We start from the raw sequence: 12,894 nt of genomic DNA on the forward strand, positions 1-12,894 counted from the left end.
TTATTTTCCCAATAGATGTATTTTTTAAAAGTCACAGAACAATATTTATAAGCTGAATAATTCAGGTGGGCCAAAAAACTTAGTGTAAATGAATGTTACTAGGAATCTGTTGGTAAAAAAAGCAATGCCCTCTAATTTAAATTAGTGTTAAGTGACATTTATGGTCACTCCAACTCTTAACATTTAGAAGTGAATTAGGATTTTTAGTAGGTTAAGACAGATCCAAATCCTTCAGCAAATCACATAACAGAAGCATGGGCTGCCAGGACTGGTGAAGCCTGGGCTCTCCTGTGCGGCCCTCACTGAGGTGGCGCCTGACCCAAGTCTCCTTTATCCCCGACAGTGCTGTATACTCCTTGAGGGCAACACTGGTGCACTCCTGGCACCTGCAGCAGGACCCAGTGGGGAGCCCCCACGCTGTCTGTCTCTGATGCTGGCAGAAGGCACACACTCTTGCTTCCCACTAAGGCGTTTCTGATGTCTGAGTCCCTCCAACCTGAGGCTCTAGAGAAAGTGGCAGTGCTTGGGATTTCCCAGACCAAGGCCCACCTGAGCTCAGGAAAGCCCCGCCTGCCCTGGGAGCCAGGCCTCTGACTTCCGGTGAGCTGAGGCTGCGGTCTCACCCAGGCCAAAGGCACTCCACCTGAGTCAGCTGGGAGGGTCAAGGCCAAAGGCAGTTTCAGGGGCATAGTACTCAACCTGGCTTTTAAAGAAGGAATCCAGTTCATTTAGATAATTCTTTTTCAAGTTCCAACGCAGTAAAATTTACAAACAAGCAGGGTTTGTTGCTTATAATGTTTGTTCAACTTTTCATTTGTTCTATTTTTATTTTTAGAACCAAAACATACTTGAGGGGAAAAAATACTCCATTTTTTTCATATTCTGAAATCTACAATTTCAATTTTCAAATTGTAGATTTGAAAATAACTAAATATGTATAGGGTGGCTTACTTTCCCTCTTTTTTTTTTGAGATGGAGTTTCGCTTTTGTTGTCCAGGCTGGAGTGCAGTGGGGCGATCTCAGCTCACTGAAACCTCCGCCTCCTTGAGTTCAAGTAATTCTTCTGCCTCAGCCTCCCAAGTAGCTACGATTATAGGCGTGCACCACCACACCCAGCAAATTTTGTATTTTTAGTAGAAATGGGATTTCTCCATGTTGGTCAGGCTGGTCTCGGACTCCAAACCTCAGGTGACCCACTCGCCTTGGCCTCCCAAAGTGCTGGGAGTACATGGGTGAGCCACTACATCCGACCTTTTTTTTTTTTAAGGCAGAGTCTTGCTCTATCACCCAGGCTTGAGTGCAGTGGCACGACCTTGGCTTCCTGCAACCTCTGCTTCCTGGGTTAAGTGATTCTCCTGCCTCAGCCTCCTGAGTAGCTGGGACTACAGGCTCGTGCCACCACACCCAGCTAATTTTTTGTATTTTTAGTAAAGATGGGGTTTCACCATGCTAGCCAGGATAGTCTCAATCTCCTGACCTCATGATCCACCCGCCTTGGCCTCCCAAAATGCTGGGATTACAGGCATGAGCCATGGCACCTACTTTTCCTCTTTTTTGAAGAAATCAAAACCCATGAAATAAAAATATCACAAAGACAATGTCAATACAATCTGAAAAACGTTTTAAAAAAAAATCCTTAACTAGAATACTTAACTTTTGGTTTACCTAATAGATTTTTATTAATAAACTGTAATATTTTTCTATAACCAAACGTAAATCAAATAGCTGAGGCAACGTCAATTTCTGAAGAACAGTATCAGCCAGGTGCAGTGGCTCATGCCTGTAAACCTAGCACTTTGGGAGGCTGAGGTGGGCAGATCACCTGAGGTCAGGGGTTCGAGACCAGCCTGCCCAACAGGGTCTCAAACTCCTAGGCTCAAGTGATCTGCCTTCCTCAGCATCCCAAAGTGCTAGGATTACAGATGTGAGCCACGGTCCCTGGCAGGTTTTCCCTTTTTAGAGACCTGTTTGTTAGAGAACAACCCTAAATACTCTGAATTCCACTCCATCTGATTACTGTGACTAAAGAAGCTTATCCAGGGATTCTCAGAGTTTTTCTAAATAGAAAAATTAGTTCCTCTCCCACAGTACTCACTTTTCATCATTTGCAAATTTAATTCCACTGCTTGTAATAGGATCAAGGAAGAACCAGTCAAACCCAGGGAAGTATCGATATATCTGGAGACAAGATGGAAACCATTTTCAGAAGCACTGATTAAGATATCCAGGCAAAGGTCAAGAATGCAGACAGTTAAAAAAAAAAAAAAAAAAAAAAAAGAATGCAGACAGTTTAAGTTCAGGAATCTATAAGGCATTGCCCATAACTACCCTAAGGGAGCAGGGGTGATATAGCCAAGGGGCCACCAGAGCTGTGCCCTGGCACCTTCTGCTCTGGCCATGTCCTGGCTTTGCTGCTGGGGACAGAAGACTCACCTGCCAGGCCCCACAGACTGGTATGGCAGGGGCTGACCTGAAAATGGGGCTCCCACACCTCCCAGCCAGGCCAGAATCCAGCCCAGACACCAGTCTTCCCACAGACACCAGGGCCGCCACCCTTGAGAAAATGGAGTCTACAAGACAGTTTCCTCACACAATTTAAGAAAAACAGCACTGAAAAGTAAGATAAGTTAAAAGGCTCTCCTGGTGCTAACTGAACAGCACGAGAACAGGATGGACAGATGGACATAGGCCGAAGAATACATGGCCAGTAGGGAACATGCGGATCACGAACCAAAGTGGGAATGAGGGAAAATAACTGGCTAGGTGTTTTTCTGGTTGTTTTTTTGTTTTGTTTTGTTTTGTTTTTTTGAGACAGAGTCTTGCTCTGTTACCCAGGCTGGAGTGCAGTGGCACAATCTCGGCTCACTGCAACCTCTGCCTCCCGGGTTCAAGAAATTCCCTGCCTCAGCCTCCTGTGTAGCTGAGGTTATAGGCACGCGCCACCATGCCCAGCTGAATTTTGTATTTTTAGTAGAGACGGAGTTTCACCATCTTGGCCAGGCTCATCTTGAACTCCTGACCTCGTGATCCACCTGCCTTGGCCTCCCAAAGTGTTGGGATTACAGGCGTGAGCCACTGCGCCCAGCCAACTGGCTAGGTTTTAAGAGAAGGTCCAAGGCTCCATTCCCAGCTGGGGAGGGCATAGGTTCGGTGGGGCCTGGCTTACCCAGAATTCCCACTAGGGTTCACCTGGGCTTTACCCCAAAATACAACTGGGAGGCCAGACTCCCTGGTCCAGAGTCCAGCCCCGCAAGCACTGTCCTCATACACAGTTGGGCGGGGGGGCAACCCCAGCTCCACTCCTGAGCAGGAAGGCAGTCCTGTCAATACAATGCAGTCAATGATGCCACGTTGTCCTGGCCTCCAGTGGGTCCAGATGCCATCAAAAGACCCAACTATGACCTGTCCTTTCACCCGGCTGCAGGTTATAAACTTCTTGGGCAGCTCTGTGGCCGAAACTAGTATTAATTTTTAATGAAATCTATATTCATTAGAATATTTAAATAATAATTTTCAATAATTATTATAATCTATCCTGTAATTAGTTATTTCTATAGTAATTATTTTAATAATGAAAAATTAAATTTTCATAAAATCTGTACTTGCCACTGAAAATGGATGGCTCTTAGCTTCTTCGCGGATATTAGTGAATGGAGATTCCAAAATTAGGGCATCTGGAGGTGTCTCTAGATAAACAAACAGGGAACTGAGAGGTGGGCAGGAAGCCAGAGACATACATGAGACCAGTGGGGCTCTGAGGGGCCCCCAGACAGCACGGGGAGCCCACAGCACCTCCTCCCAGGTATCCACCTCGGCAGGCCTCAGATAGTTCCAGGGTCGCCCGCCAGGGGACCAGACATGGCTCTGGTCACTCCTAAAAAGCAGACTTGCTGATGCAGCCTCTCTGGGGCCAGGCCTGTGTGAGGCTCCCCAGCTCCATGGGTATATCATGGGAAGGGTGGTGTGGTCAGCCCTGGGCGCCTCCCGAATGTCCAGCCCATGCTGCTCCATGAGGACACTAAGCACCTGCAGCAGGGCCGGGACTCGGGAGCACTGTAAATGCTCACCACCATGGCTGGGGCCCAACGAGGCGCTCACCTCTCTCACAGAGGCGCCGCACCAGATTTGTTGCCACACTGGGAAAAAAGAAAAACATAGCTCAGTTGAATTATGATAAAATTGTTTTTGAGATGAGATGGGTCTTATGCTGCAAAGTGTTCAGAGGAGGCATGGGGTCTGTGAAGCTACTGGAGTTTCAGGACAGAGTTGGGGAAATGGAGATGCCTCTAGCACTGGGGGTGACCTGGCTGTCCCGCCATCAGCTGACCCCTGCAATGAGGGTTGCCTCCACAGCTTCCTTGTCCCTGAGGTGTGTCCTGCTGCCTCTTGCTGCCTGTGCCCTCCTATTGACTGGGCCGCCCGCTGGCTGGGGGTGGGCAGCATCTGCCTGCACCTCTCCTGCAGCCCACCATGCCCAGGGCCTCTCACCAGCCCAAGACCATGCCTGGTGGGCCCCATGCAGACAGCCAGAGGGATGGCCGGCGCCCCCCACCCACTTCTCTCCTGGACGCTTCCCAGCATGCAAAAGGGTTGCCCTGAAAGGAATAGTGGCAGAAAGGGAATGGCAGTGAAGATTTGGGGATTGGGTCCCACAGAGGCTGTGGACCTCGAATCAGCAGATGACTCAGGCTGCCCACAAATGGAGTGTGGAAGTGCCTCCTGTCCTGGCCACTGTGGGAAGCAAACCACCTACTGTGCCCTCTCCCAGCTCTGAAGACACTTCTTCCTCAGGGCCAAGTCTCCCTGTGGACATGCCTTGACCTCCGCTGCCTATGTCTGTCCTGAGTCGCTTCCTGGACGAGGAGCTCAAACCCTTTGGGGTCTCTTTAGAGCTTCCCCTCCTGCCTCTGCCACAGGACAGGAGCAAAGCTGGTTGGGACTAATAGTGCCACAGCGTCCTCAGGAATGGCAGCCTCTCTAGATCCAGGCATGGGAATCACCAGGAAGATTGGTTCCCACTAAAGGCCACCTCGTGCTGGGAGCCCTTACCCAGTGCCCAGAGAGTGGCCCCAGATGTACACAGCGTTGTCGCCCTTACCCCGTGCCCAGAGAGTGGCCCCAGATATACACAGCGTTGTCACCACTTCTTGCTTTGATCCAATCAAAAACGTGAAGTGCATCGTAAGTCATGCCCCGCTCAGATGGCGTTCCCACCGAGTCACCCCAACCTGGGAGGGAGAAACGTCAGGAGGTGAGGTCAAAGGCAGTTCATGGAGCCTGGACACACACACCTCCCCAAAGGAGCCCAGAGCCAGGAGGGGAGAGGGAGGGGCCCGCCCGGCCCACCCTTCCAGAGTCCACAGTCCCACCCAGGTCACAGGGCAGAGCACACAGTGGAGAAAACAGGCACACCCCCACGTCCCCTCCAGCCCTGGCGAAAGCAGCCCTGCCCCTGCTGACAGCACAAACCAGACATCCCCTCACAGGGTCACTCTAAGTTGGTGAGCTGCAAATCTGAATGGCAACTAACAGCGAGCTGAGTCAACAGAACAGATCATAGAGCTTCAGAGCTGGCACCAGCATCCTCAGGCCAGGGCCGGGGTGTGCCTCACCCTCAATGGCGGGGGGTGAGCCCACCTTCTCCCTATCTTTCTTAACAGGCAGCCTAGTGAGGTCTACAGCAGTGGAAACCTCTGTCACCACCATCCTCAGCGCTATACTTCTCCCCTTCCTCCCCTAGCAGCATCCAGGATCCCCCACTCTGAGCTCAGACGAGCAGACAGATGAGCAGCAGTACAGATGGCGTGGTTAGATGCGCAGCCCACCTACCTCCTCAACACCAAAGGCTTTGTCGGGGGCAGGACACGGAACAGAGTCCAGAGGCTCCCAGAACAGGGAGGACATTTCTGGGTTCAAGGCAACTTTCACCCAGAAAGGGGAAAGAGGCTGGTTCCCCTCAGGATTAATTAGCATCTTGTTTGCATAACAGAAAATACTACCATCTCTGCCCCACAAATTACAACCTCCCCAAGGGTCCCTCCCAGGGTATCCAGCAAAGGTGGAATGCAATTGTCTTTCCAGCAGATCAACAGTGAGTCATCATCAGATGATCTGAAAGCACCACAAAGGTCAGAAAGAGCAGTTGTGCAGTGTAAGCAAATCCAGAAGTTAGTGCCTTAGTGCTGCACTCCCACTTCCCACCTCAGACACCAGAGGAGGGAGGGAGCCGTGCAGAGGGCTAAGGCCAGGGAGGCAGGGGCACCAGGACGTGAGACAGAGACAGACAGGAGACAGAGACAGACAGGAAGGCTGAGAGACAGACACAGAGACAGGGACAGGAGGCAGAGACAGACAGGAAGGCTGAGAGACAGACACAGAGACAGGGACAGGAGGCAGAGGGATGCGGACAGAAGCAGCTGGAGTGAAGGAGACGGCAGGATAGTCAGAGACAGGGCCGGGAGTCTCGGTGCCACCTAGAAACGTGGAGACTACACGAGAACTTAAACTGCTGCATGGGATTTCGTTTCCTGAGGAAGTATGGGAGGTGAATGGGAAGAAGCCGCCCCTTCTGCCTCTCCTAAGGTCTCTAGCAAGCAGCAGAAAAGAACCCATGTCAGCATGGAGAAAAGGAGGAGAGGGCAAACACTTTCCCACTCCTCATTGTAGAGTTTTTCCAAGCCCATAACTCTCATCCTGATGGAACTTTCTTCCCTGTGGTTGGCAGCATGGTGGCCCCCAAAAGTGTCCACGTCCTAATCAGTGGCACCTGTAAACGTGTTGGGTCACATCGTTAGGAAATGAAGGGTGTGAAAGGAATGAAAGCTGCTAACTGCTGGCCTTGAGATGGGGGTGATCCTAGACAAGTTGGATGGCCCTGAAATAACCACAAGGGTCCTCATCAGGAAGAGGGAGAGAGGAGAGTCAGGGTCAGAGCCAGGTGACCTGGGACTCAATCACAGAAGGGCTGTGAGTCAAGGAACACGGGCGGCTGGAAAGGGCAGCCAATCATTCTCCCTGAGGGCCCTTCTTCCACTCTGATTCCAATTTCTGACCTCCAGAACTGCAAGACGCTACATGTGTGCTGGTTTAAAGCACTACGTTTGTGGTAACATATTATAGCAGCAAGAGAGAATTAATTCAACCCCCACATCCGGGTGAGAGCCTCTCTCCTTTGTCCCTCCCATATCTCCTCTTGGTCTGAGGATAGATACCCTGCCTGGCCCCCAGAAGGTGAAGCAGCCAGCCACACTGCCATCATCTCTGATCTCTCCAGCTGAGGCACATTGTGGAATACTTTTTTTTTTTTTAATTTTTTTGAGACAGGGTCCTGCTCTGTCACCCAGGCTGGAGTGCAGTGGCTTGATCTTGGCTCACTGCAACCTCCGCCTCCTGGCCTCAAGCTTTCCTCCCACCTCAGCCTCCCGGGTAGCTGAGATTACTGCCACCTGCCACCATGCTCAGCTAATTTTTTTGTATTTTTAGTACAGACAGGGTTTTGCCCTGTTGCCCAGGCTGATCTCAAACCCCTGGGTTCAAGCAATCTTCCCTCCTTGGCCTCCCAAAGTGCTGGGATTATAGTAGCGAGCCACCGTGCCCAGCCAGAATACACTTTAAAACAGTCACTTGGTCAGGCACAGTGACTCATGCCTGTAATTCTAATACTTTGGGAGGCCAAGGCGGGTAGGTGGTTTCAACCTTCACAGACATTCAAGATCAGCCTGAGCAACATGGTGAAACCCTCTCCTAAAAAAATAAAATAAAATTAGCCAGGTGTAGTGGCACGTGCCTAAGTTGGGAAGATCACTTGAACCCAGGAGGCAGAGGTTGCAGTGAGCTGAGATCACAACACTGCACTCCAGCCTGGGTGACAGAGTGAGACCCTGGCCCAAACCAAAACCAAAACCAAAACCAAACCAACCAGTCGCTCACTGTTAACACCAAGTATTTCTGTTGCCCATTAAAGCATAAAGTCCTTAGTATGTATCAAACTGTAGATTTTTGATCTGTTCAGTGGCAAGCCCTGGTTCATTCAAAAAGGCACAAATGCTGAGGTACAGAAGAATCTATCTTCTCTCATAACAGTTTTTTTTTGAAATGGAAGTCTTGCTCTGTCACTGAGGCTGGAGTGCAATGGTGCAATCTCAGTTCACGGCAACCTCCGCCTCCAGAGTTCAAGTAATTCTCCTGCCTCATCCTGAATAGCTGGGACTACAGGAGCAAGTCACTACGCCCGGCTAATTTTTGTATTTTTAGTAGAGATGGGGTTTCACAATGTTGGACCTCCAGTGATCCAGCTGCCTCAGCCACCTACAGGGCTGGGATTACAGGCATGAGCCACTGTGCTTGGCCTCTCTTAACAGTTCTTTCTGTCTTCATAACTTTAATAAGACAAACTTTGATGAGCATAAAACGTGTCTGATGTCCAGCTGCGGAGACGATCTGAATCCAAAAAGGAAAAAAAGACAGTATTTTCTAATTTAAAATGTTGCAGGTTGGGTGCAGTGACTCATGCCTGTAATCCCAACACTGGAAGGCTGAGGCAGGAGGATCACTTGAGGCCATGAATTCAAGACTAGCCTAGGCAACACAGCAATACCCCATTTCTACTAAAAACAAACAAAAGAAACAGCCGGGGTGGTGTCACGTGTCTGTAGTCCCAGCTACTCGAGAGGCTAAGGCAGGAGAATCCCTTGAGCCAAGGAGCTCAAGGCTGCAGTGAGCTATGATCATGCTACTGCACTCCAGGTTGGATGACAAAGTGAGACCCTATCTCAAAAAAAAAAAAAATGTTGCTGACAGGGCATCTGATGGGGGCTCCACGCGCTGAGCCTCCCCTACCAGAAGGGACTCTCCCAGCAGCTCCATCAGGGGCTTTGTCAGGACTCAGAACACCATCACAGCACAGCTAACATAGGCGCTGCCTTGCTCCAAGCCTCTCCAAGTGAGGCCTGCCCATGGGATACCACCAGGAGGCAGTGGAATTTTGCTCAGATGATCTTTCAAAAGAAATCTCACCTCTGTAGTCAAAGGTGACCACATGGTAACCAAGGGAACTCAGCACCTGTAAAGTGAAAAATAAATATCTTTGGCAACAAATCCAAGCATCTGAATTGAGGGCACCTTGCCTCTTACTAAACTCATCCAGCTTTCTGGCCTGTGCCTTGTAGGCAATGGCGGCTTCGTAAAGACTGTGACATGCTGCCCGACTCCTGACTGGGTTTTATGAAATGCAGATGCCAACTGCCGCTGCAGGACCTGCTGACATCCCTGCCTGGGAATGCAGGAAGGATCCCCTTCCTGCTGCTTAGACGCTAGGGGGCCAGGCGCAGACTCCCCAAGTTCCCAGGTTGCAGTCCACTCATGCTGCAGGGAAGCCTCTGGGGTGGCCTCCTCTGGAGACAGACAGCTCACCATGATGCAGTGTGATGGCACACCCCCAGGAGGTGGGGCTACACCGTGCAGAGATCCCATCTGGGGACCCTTGCTGAAACCCAGTATTTCTTGGATTGTAAGAGCACTTGTCAATTTTTTTTCTGTTATTTTTCTTTTTAAATCCCTACAGACAAGTTGACCTCTCTCATTTAGATAACTCTTCACACACCCACCCCGTGCCCTTGCTGGGGTGTGCCCAGAGCGACATGGGAGACTGGCACAACATCATGTCACCCAGAATCACTGCTCCCCTCTTTAGGGAGGGAGCCGGGTGCTTCCCCAGCGTAGCCTGCACTTCCCTGCCAGCTCCCGGCCACCGCAGAGCCTATACCGGGAGCCAACCTGCTCCAGCCCTGTTGACCTCAGCAGGGTGAATCATTTCTTTTAACAGAAACCTTAAAGAAAGACCAGTAACTTCTCAAACTCTCCCCACCTTTCCTGAGTTAATGCAATTTACTCCAGGGGGAAAATCCTCCAATAGCACAGAGCTGGGTGTGCTCCTGCTTCTGTCTATGACCCCTTCTGCCCTATGGACCAGTGCAGACCCCTCTGAGGGGAGGAGAGTGAGGCTGTTCCAACAGCATCTCTTGGGCTCCAAGACTCAAGACAACCAGATAAAGAACAAAACCAAGCAACCAAGCATAAGTGAAGGTTTGCACACCCTGCCCTAGGCACTCCCAGTCCCTGGGGAGCCCTGCAGGCACTCCCACTGTATGTGTAGAAGCTGATTCAAATCCCACCTGCACGCCCCTGCTGGGGTGAGCCTGTAATCTGGCAGTCAGTGTAGCAGCACCTGGAGCAGCTGGTTTCTCTTTTCATTTTATACACAAGTAACGTTAACACTGAAAAACAACTTCCAATGCCATTTATGCAGTTTGCCAATATTGGCACTTGGTCTACCACACCCATACATTCTGATTTTAGGGCCCAGCCCTAGAGGCAGTGTGACAGGCGGTCACGGCAGAGCAGCCAAGGCCCTACCCTCCAGCATGCTCACCCAAAAGTTGCCCAACAAAAGGCAGGACATGGTGGCTCACTCCTGACATCCCAACACTTTGGGTGGCCAAGGTGGGAGGTTGGTTTGAGCCCAGGAGTTCAAGACCAGCCCGGGCAACATAGGGAGACCTCATTTCTACAGAAAACAAGAATTAGCTGGGTGTGGTGCTGGCATGCACTTGCAGTCTCAGGAGGCTAAAGGGGGAGGATCGTTTGAGCCCAGGAGATTGAGGCTGCAATGAGCTGTGATTGCACCACTGCGCTCCAGCCTGGGCAACAGCAGCAGGACCCTCACACAGAAACAGCCCAGCAATGGTTAATTCTCAAGCTGTGAGTCTGGTGACTCCCTTCATCTCCTGCCCTGGAAGGAAAAGCTCAGGGAACAGGTGTGGGTGCCGCCTGCACTCACCTTGTAAAGCTCCACGCGGTGGTCACCTCCTCTGGAGAAGGAAACAGGACACGGTGTGAGTACATCTTCTCAGAGTTGGGCCCCACGTCAACTCGTCCTCTGTACTCCAAACCAGGGAGGGGCCGATGAAAGAGGACAACCTCCTCCTTGGGTCCCCCTAAGTGGCCCCACACTCGCCTATGGCAGTGCTGAGCCAAGGAGCAGATGGTCTTAGCACTTTGGGGGAGATTACTTAACGACTGCTTTTATTTTTCAGTAGGTAATGCACATCTACAACCCCAAACTAGAAAGACACTCAAGGAAACACATCCACCCTACCCCAGCCCCTCCCAGCTTACGTGTGCCAGGGATCCCCTATGTGGACATAGGGTGTGCCCCAAGGGACCTGTGTGGGCACTTTCTGCCCTCACTTCTCACTCCATGCCGCAGCTGACCTTCAGAACTCTGCTTAGCCGTGCTGCCCTGGCCTCATCTCTTGGTCATCTCTGCTGTTTCCCACCTGCCACTAACTTCCATTTGTTCCCGTGACCACCCTGCCATACTGCCTTTCACATGTATGTGATCTGCGCATGGGATATGCTCCTAGAGTCTCCTCACAGAGACCCTGAGGTGCCGGAACAGTCGCCTCCCACCAGCTACAGCTTCAACGCGCATGTCACTACTGAGACTGAGCCCGTTCGGCACAAACCCCCAGTTTGTGCTTCCTCGTCTGAGGCCTATTTAGGCTTCCTTCCTGCTTTCTCTCCAGTTGTTGGCCAGCTGTTACCCTGGACCAACCCCACAGCAGGGACAAGGGCCACCTGGGAGGAGGGGGGGTCCCACTCCACACTCTCCGTACTCCCCAGCTGTGCTCCTCCTTCCTCAGGAATGGTGTCACCATTTCAGGTAGGGGGTCGTGAGTGTTGCTGGTGAGAGACCAGGATGAGATGAAGGAGGAAGCCAAAAGTACAGAAACAAAACTATAAAGGGTCAGGGTATTGTGGTTCATGCCTGTAATCCCAGCACTTTGGAAGGCCGAGACAGGCGGATCATTTGAAGTGAGGAGTTCGAGATCAGCCTGGCCAACATGGTGAAACCTGTCTCTACTAAAAATACAAAATTAGCTGGGCATAGTGGCGGGCGCCTGTAATCACAGCTACTCGGGAGGCTGAGGCAGGAGAGTCACTTGAACCCAGGAGGCTGAGGTTGCAGTGAGCTGGAATCATGCTACTGCATTCCAGCCTACGCGACAGAGCAAGACTCCATCTCAAAAATTTAAAAAAAAAAAAAAGGCCAGGTACAGTGGCTTACATCTGTAATCCCAACACTTTGGGAGGCCAAGGAGGGTGGATCACCTGAGGTCAGGAGTTTGAGACTAGCCTGACCAACATAGTGAAACCCCATCTCTAGTAAAAATACAATTAGCTGGGCATGGTGGCCGGTGCCTGTAATCCCAGCTACTTGGGAGGCTCAGGCAGGAGAATCACTTGAACTAGGGAGGCAGAGGTTGCAGTGAGCCAAGATCGCGCCATTGCACTCCAGCCTGGGCAACAAGAGTGAGACTCCATCTTAAAAAATAAATATAAATAAATAAAGGAATGAGTTTCAAGACAAGGAGGAAACACTGTGAAATATTTTCAGTTATCATTGTAGAGTCCACAGTGGCTAAGTTTCTACAATTTTCTACATTAAGCAAAAAAGAACAGTTGCTGGGAATCCAGGGGCTTTGGACCTCAGGAAAACCCAGTGGTGGATCCTACAGACCTGTGAAACCCCACTGGGGAGGCACAGGACAAAGAAAGCAGGCAACGTGGGGGTGGTAACGCCTGCAGCCAGGCAGTCTCTGCAGAAGTTGGGGGGCAGCAAACCTTGAAAGTCACAGCATCTCTTCCTAACCTAAAGTTACAGGCATTTTTTTTTTTTTTAAATCACGTGATGGGCACTGCAGAACTGAACCTTATTCATAGCCAACCACAGTTCCCTCATTTATAAAACGATGCTGCAAGAGCTGTTTGTAGTTGCCTGCTCTTTGAAAAGCAGAAGAAAAACCCGTTGCAGCTTGTCCCAGACAAAGAAGA

At 50.7% G+C, this 12,894-nt stretch overlaps 1 protein-coding gene across 4 annotated transcripts in view; it reads right to left on the reverse strand.

Annotated features, from left to right (window-relative positions):
* ABHD12 (abhydrolase domain containing 12, lysophospholipase) overlaps nt 1-12,894 on the reverse strand; it is an 88,627-nt gene that overhangs the window by 9,302 nt on the left and 66,431 nt on the right. For 2 of the 4 annotated variants that reach the window (XM_032248183.1, XM_032248185.1), the window contains exons 5-11: nt 10,838-10,868; nt 9,016-9,061; nt 5,142-5,228; nt 5,050-5,092; nt 4,099-4,136; nt 3,607-3,686; nt 2,096-2,178 (exon numbers count right to left, since the gene is read on the reverse strand). In XM_032248183.1, coding sequence (XP_032104074.1) covers nt 2,096-2,178; nt 3,607-3,686; nt 4,099-4,136; nt 5,050-5,092; nt 5,142-5,228; nt 9,016-9,061; nt 10,838-10,868 — 408 coding nt within the window. The other 2 variants (XM_032248187.1, XM_032248184.1) reach the window with 1 other exon arrangement.

The sequence above is a fragment of the Sapajus apella genome, unplaced genomic scaffold (assembly GCF_009761245.1).
Source record: "Sapajus apella isolate SASKATOON/1434 unplaced genomic scaffold, GSC_monkey_1.0 scaffold65, whole genome shotgun sequence".
NCBI classification, from domain to species: Eukaryota; Metazoa; Chordata; class Mammalia; order Primates; family Cebidae; genus Sapajus; species Sapajus apella.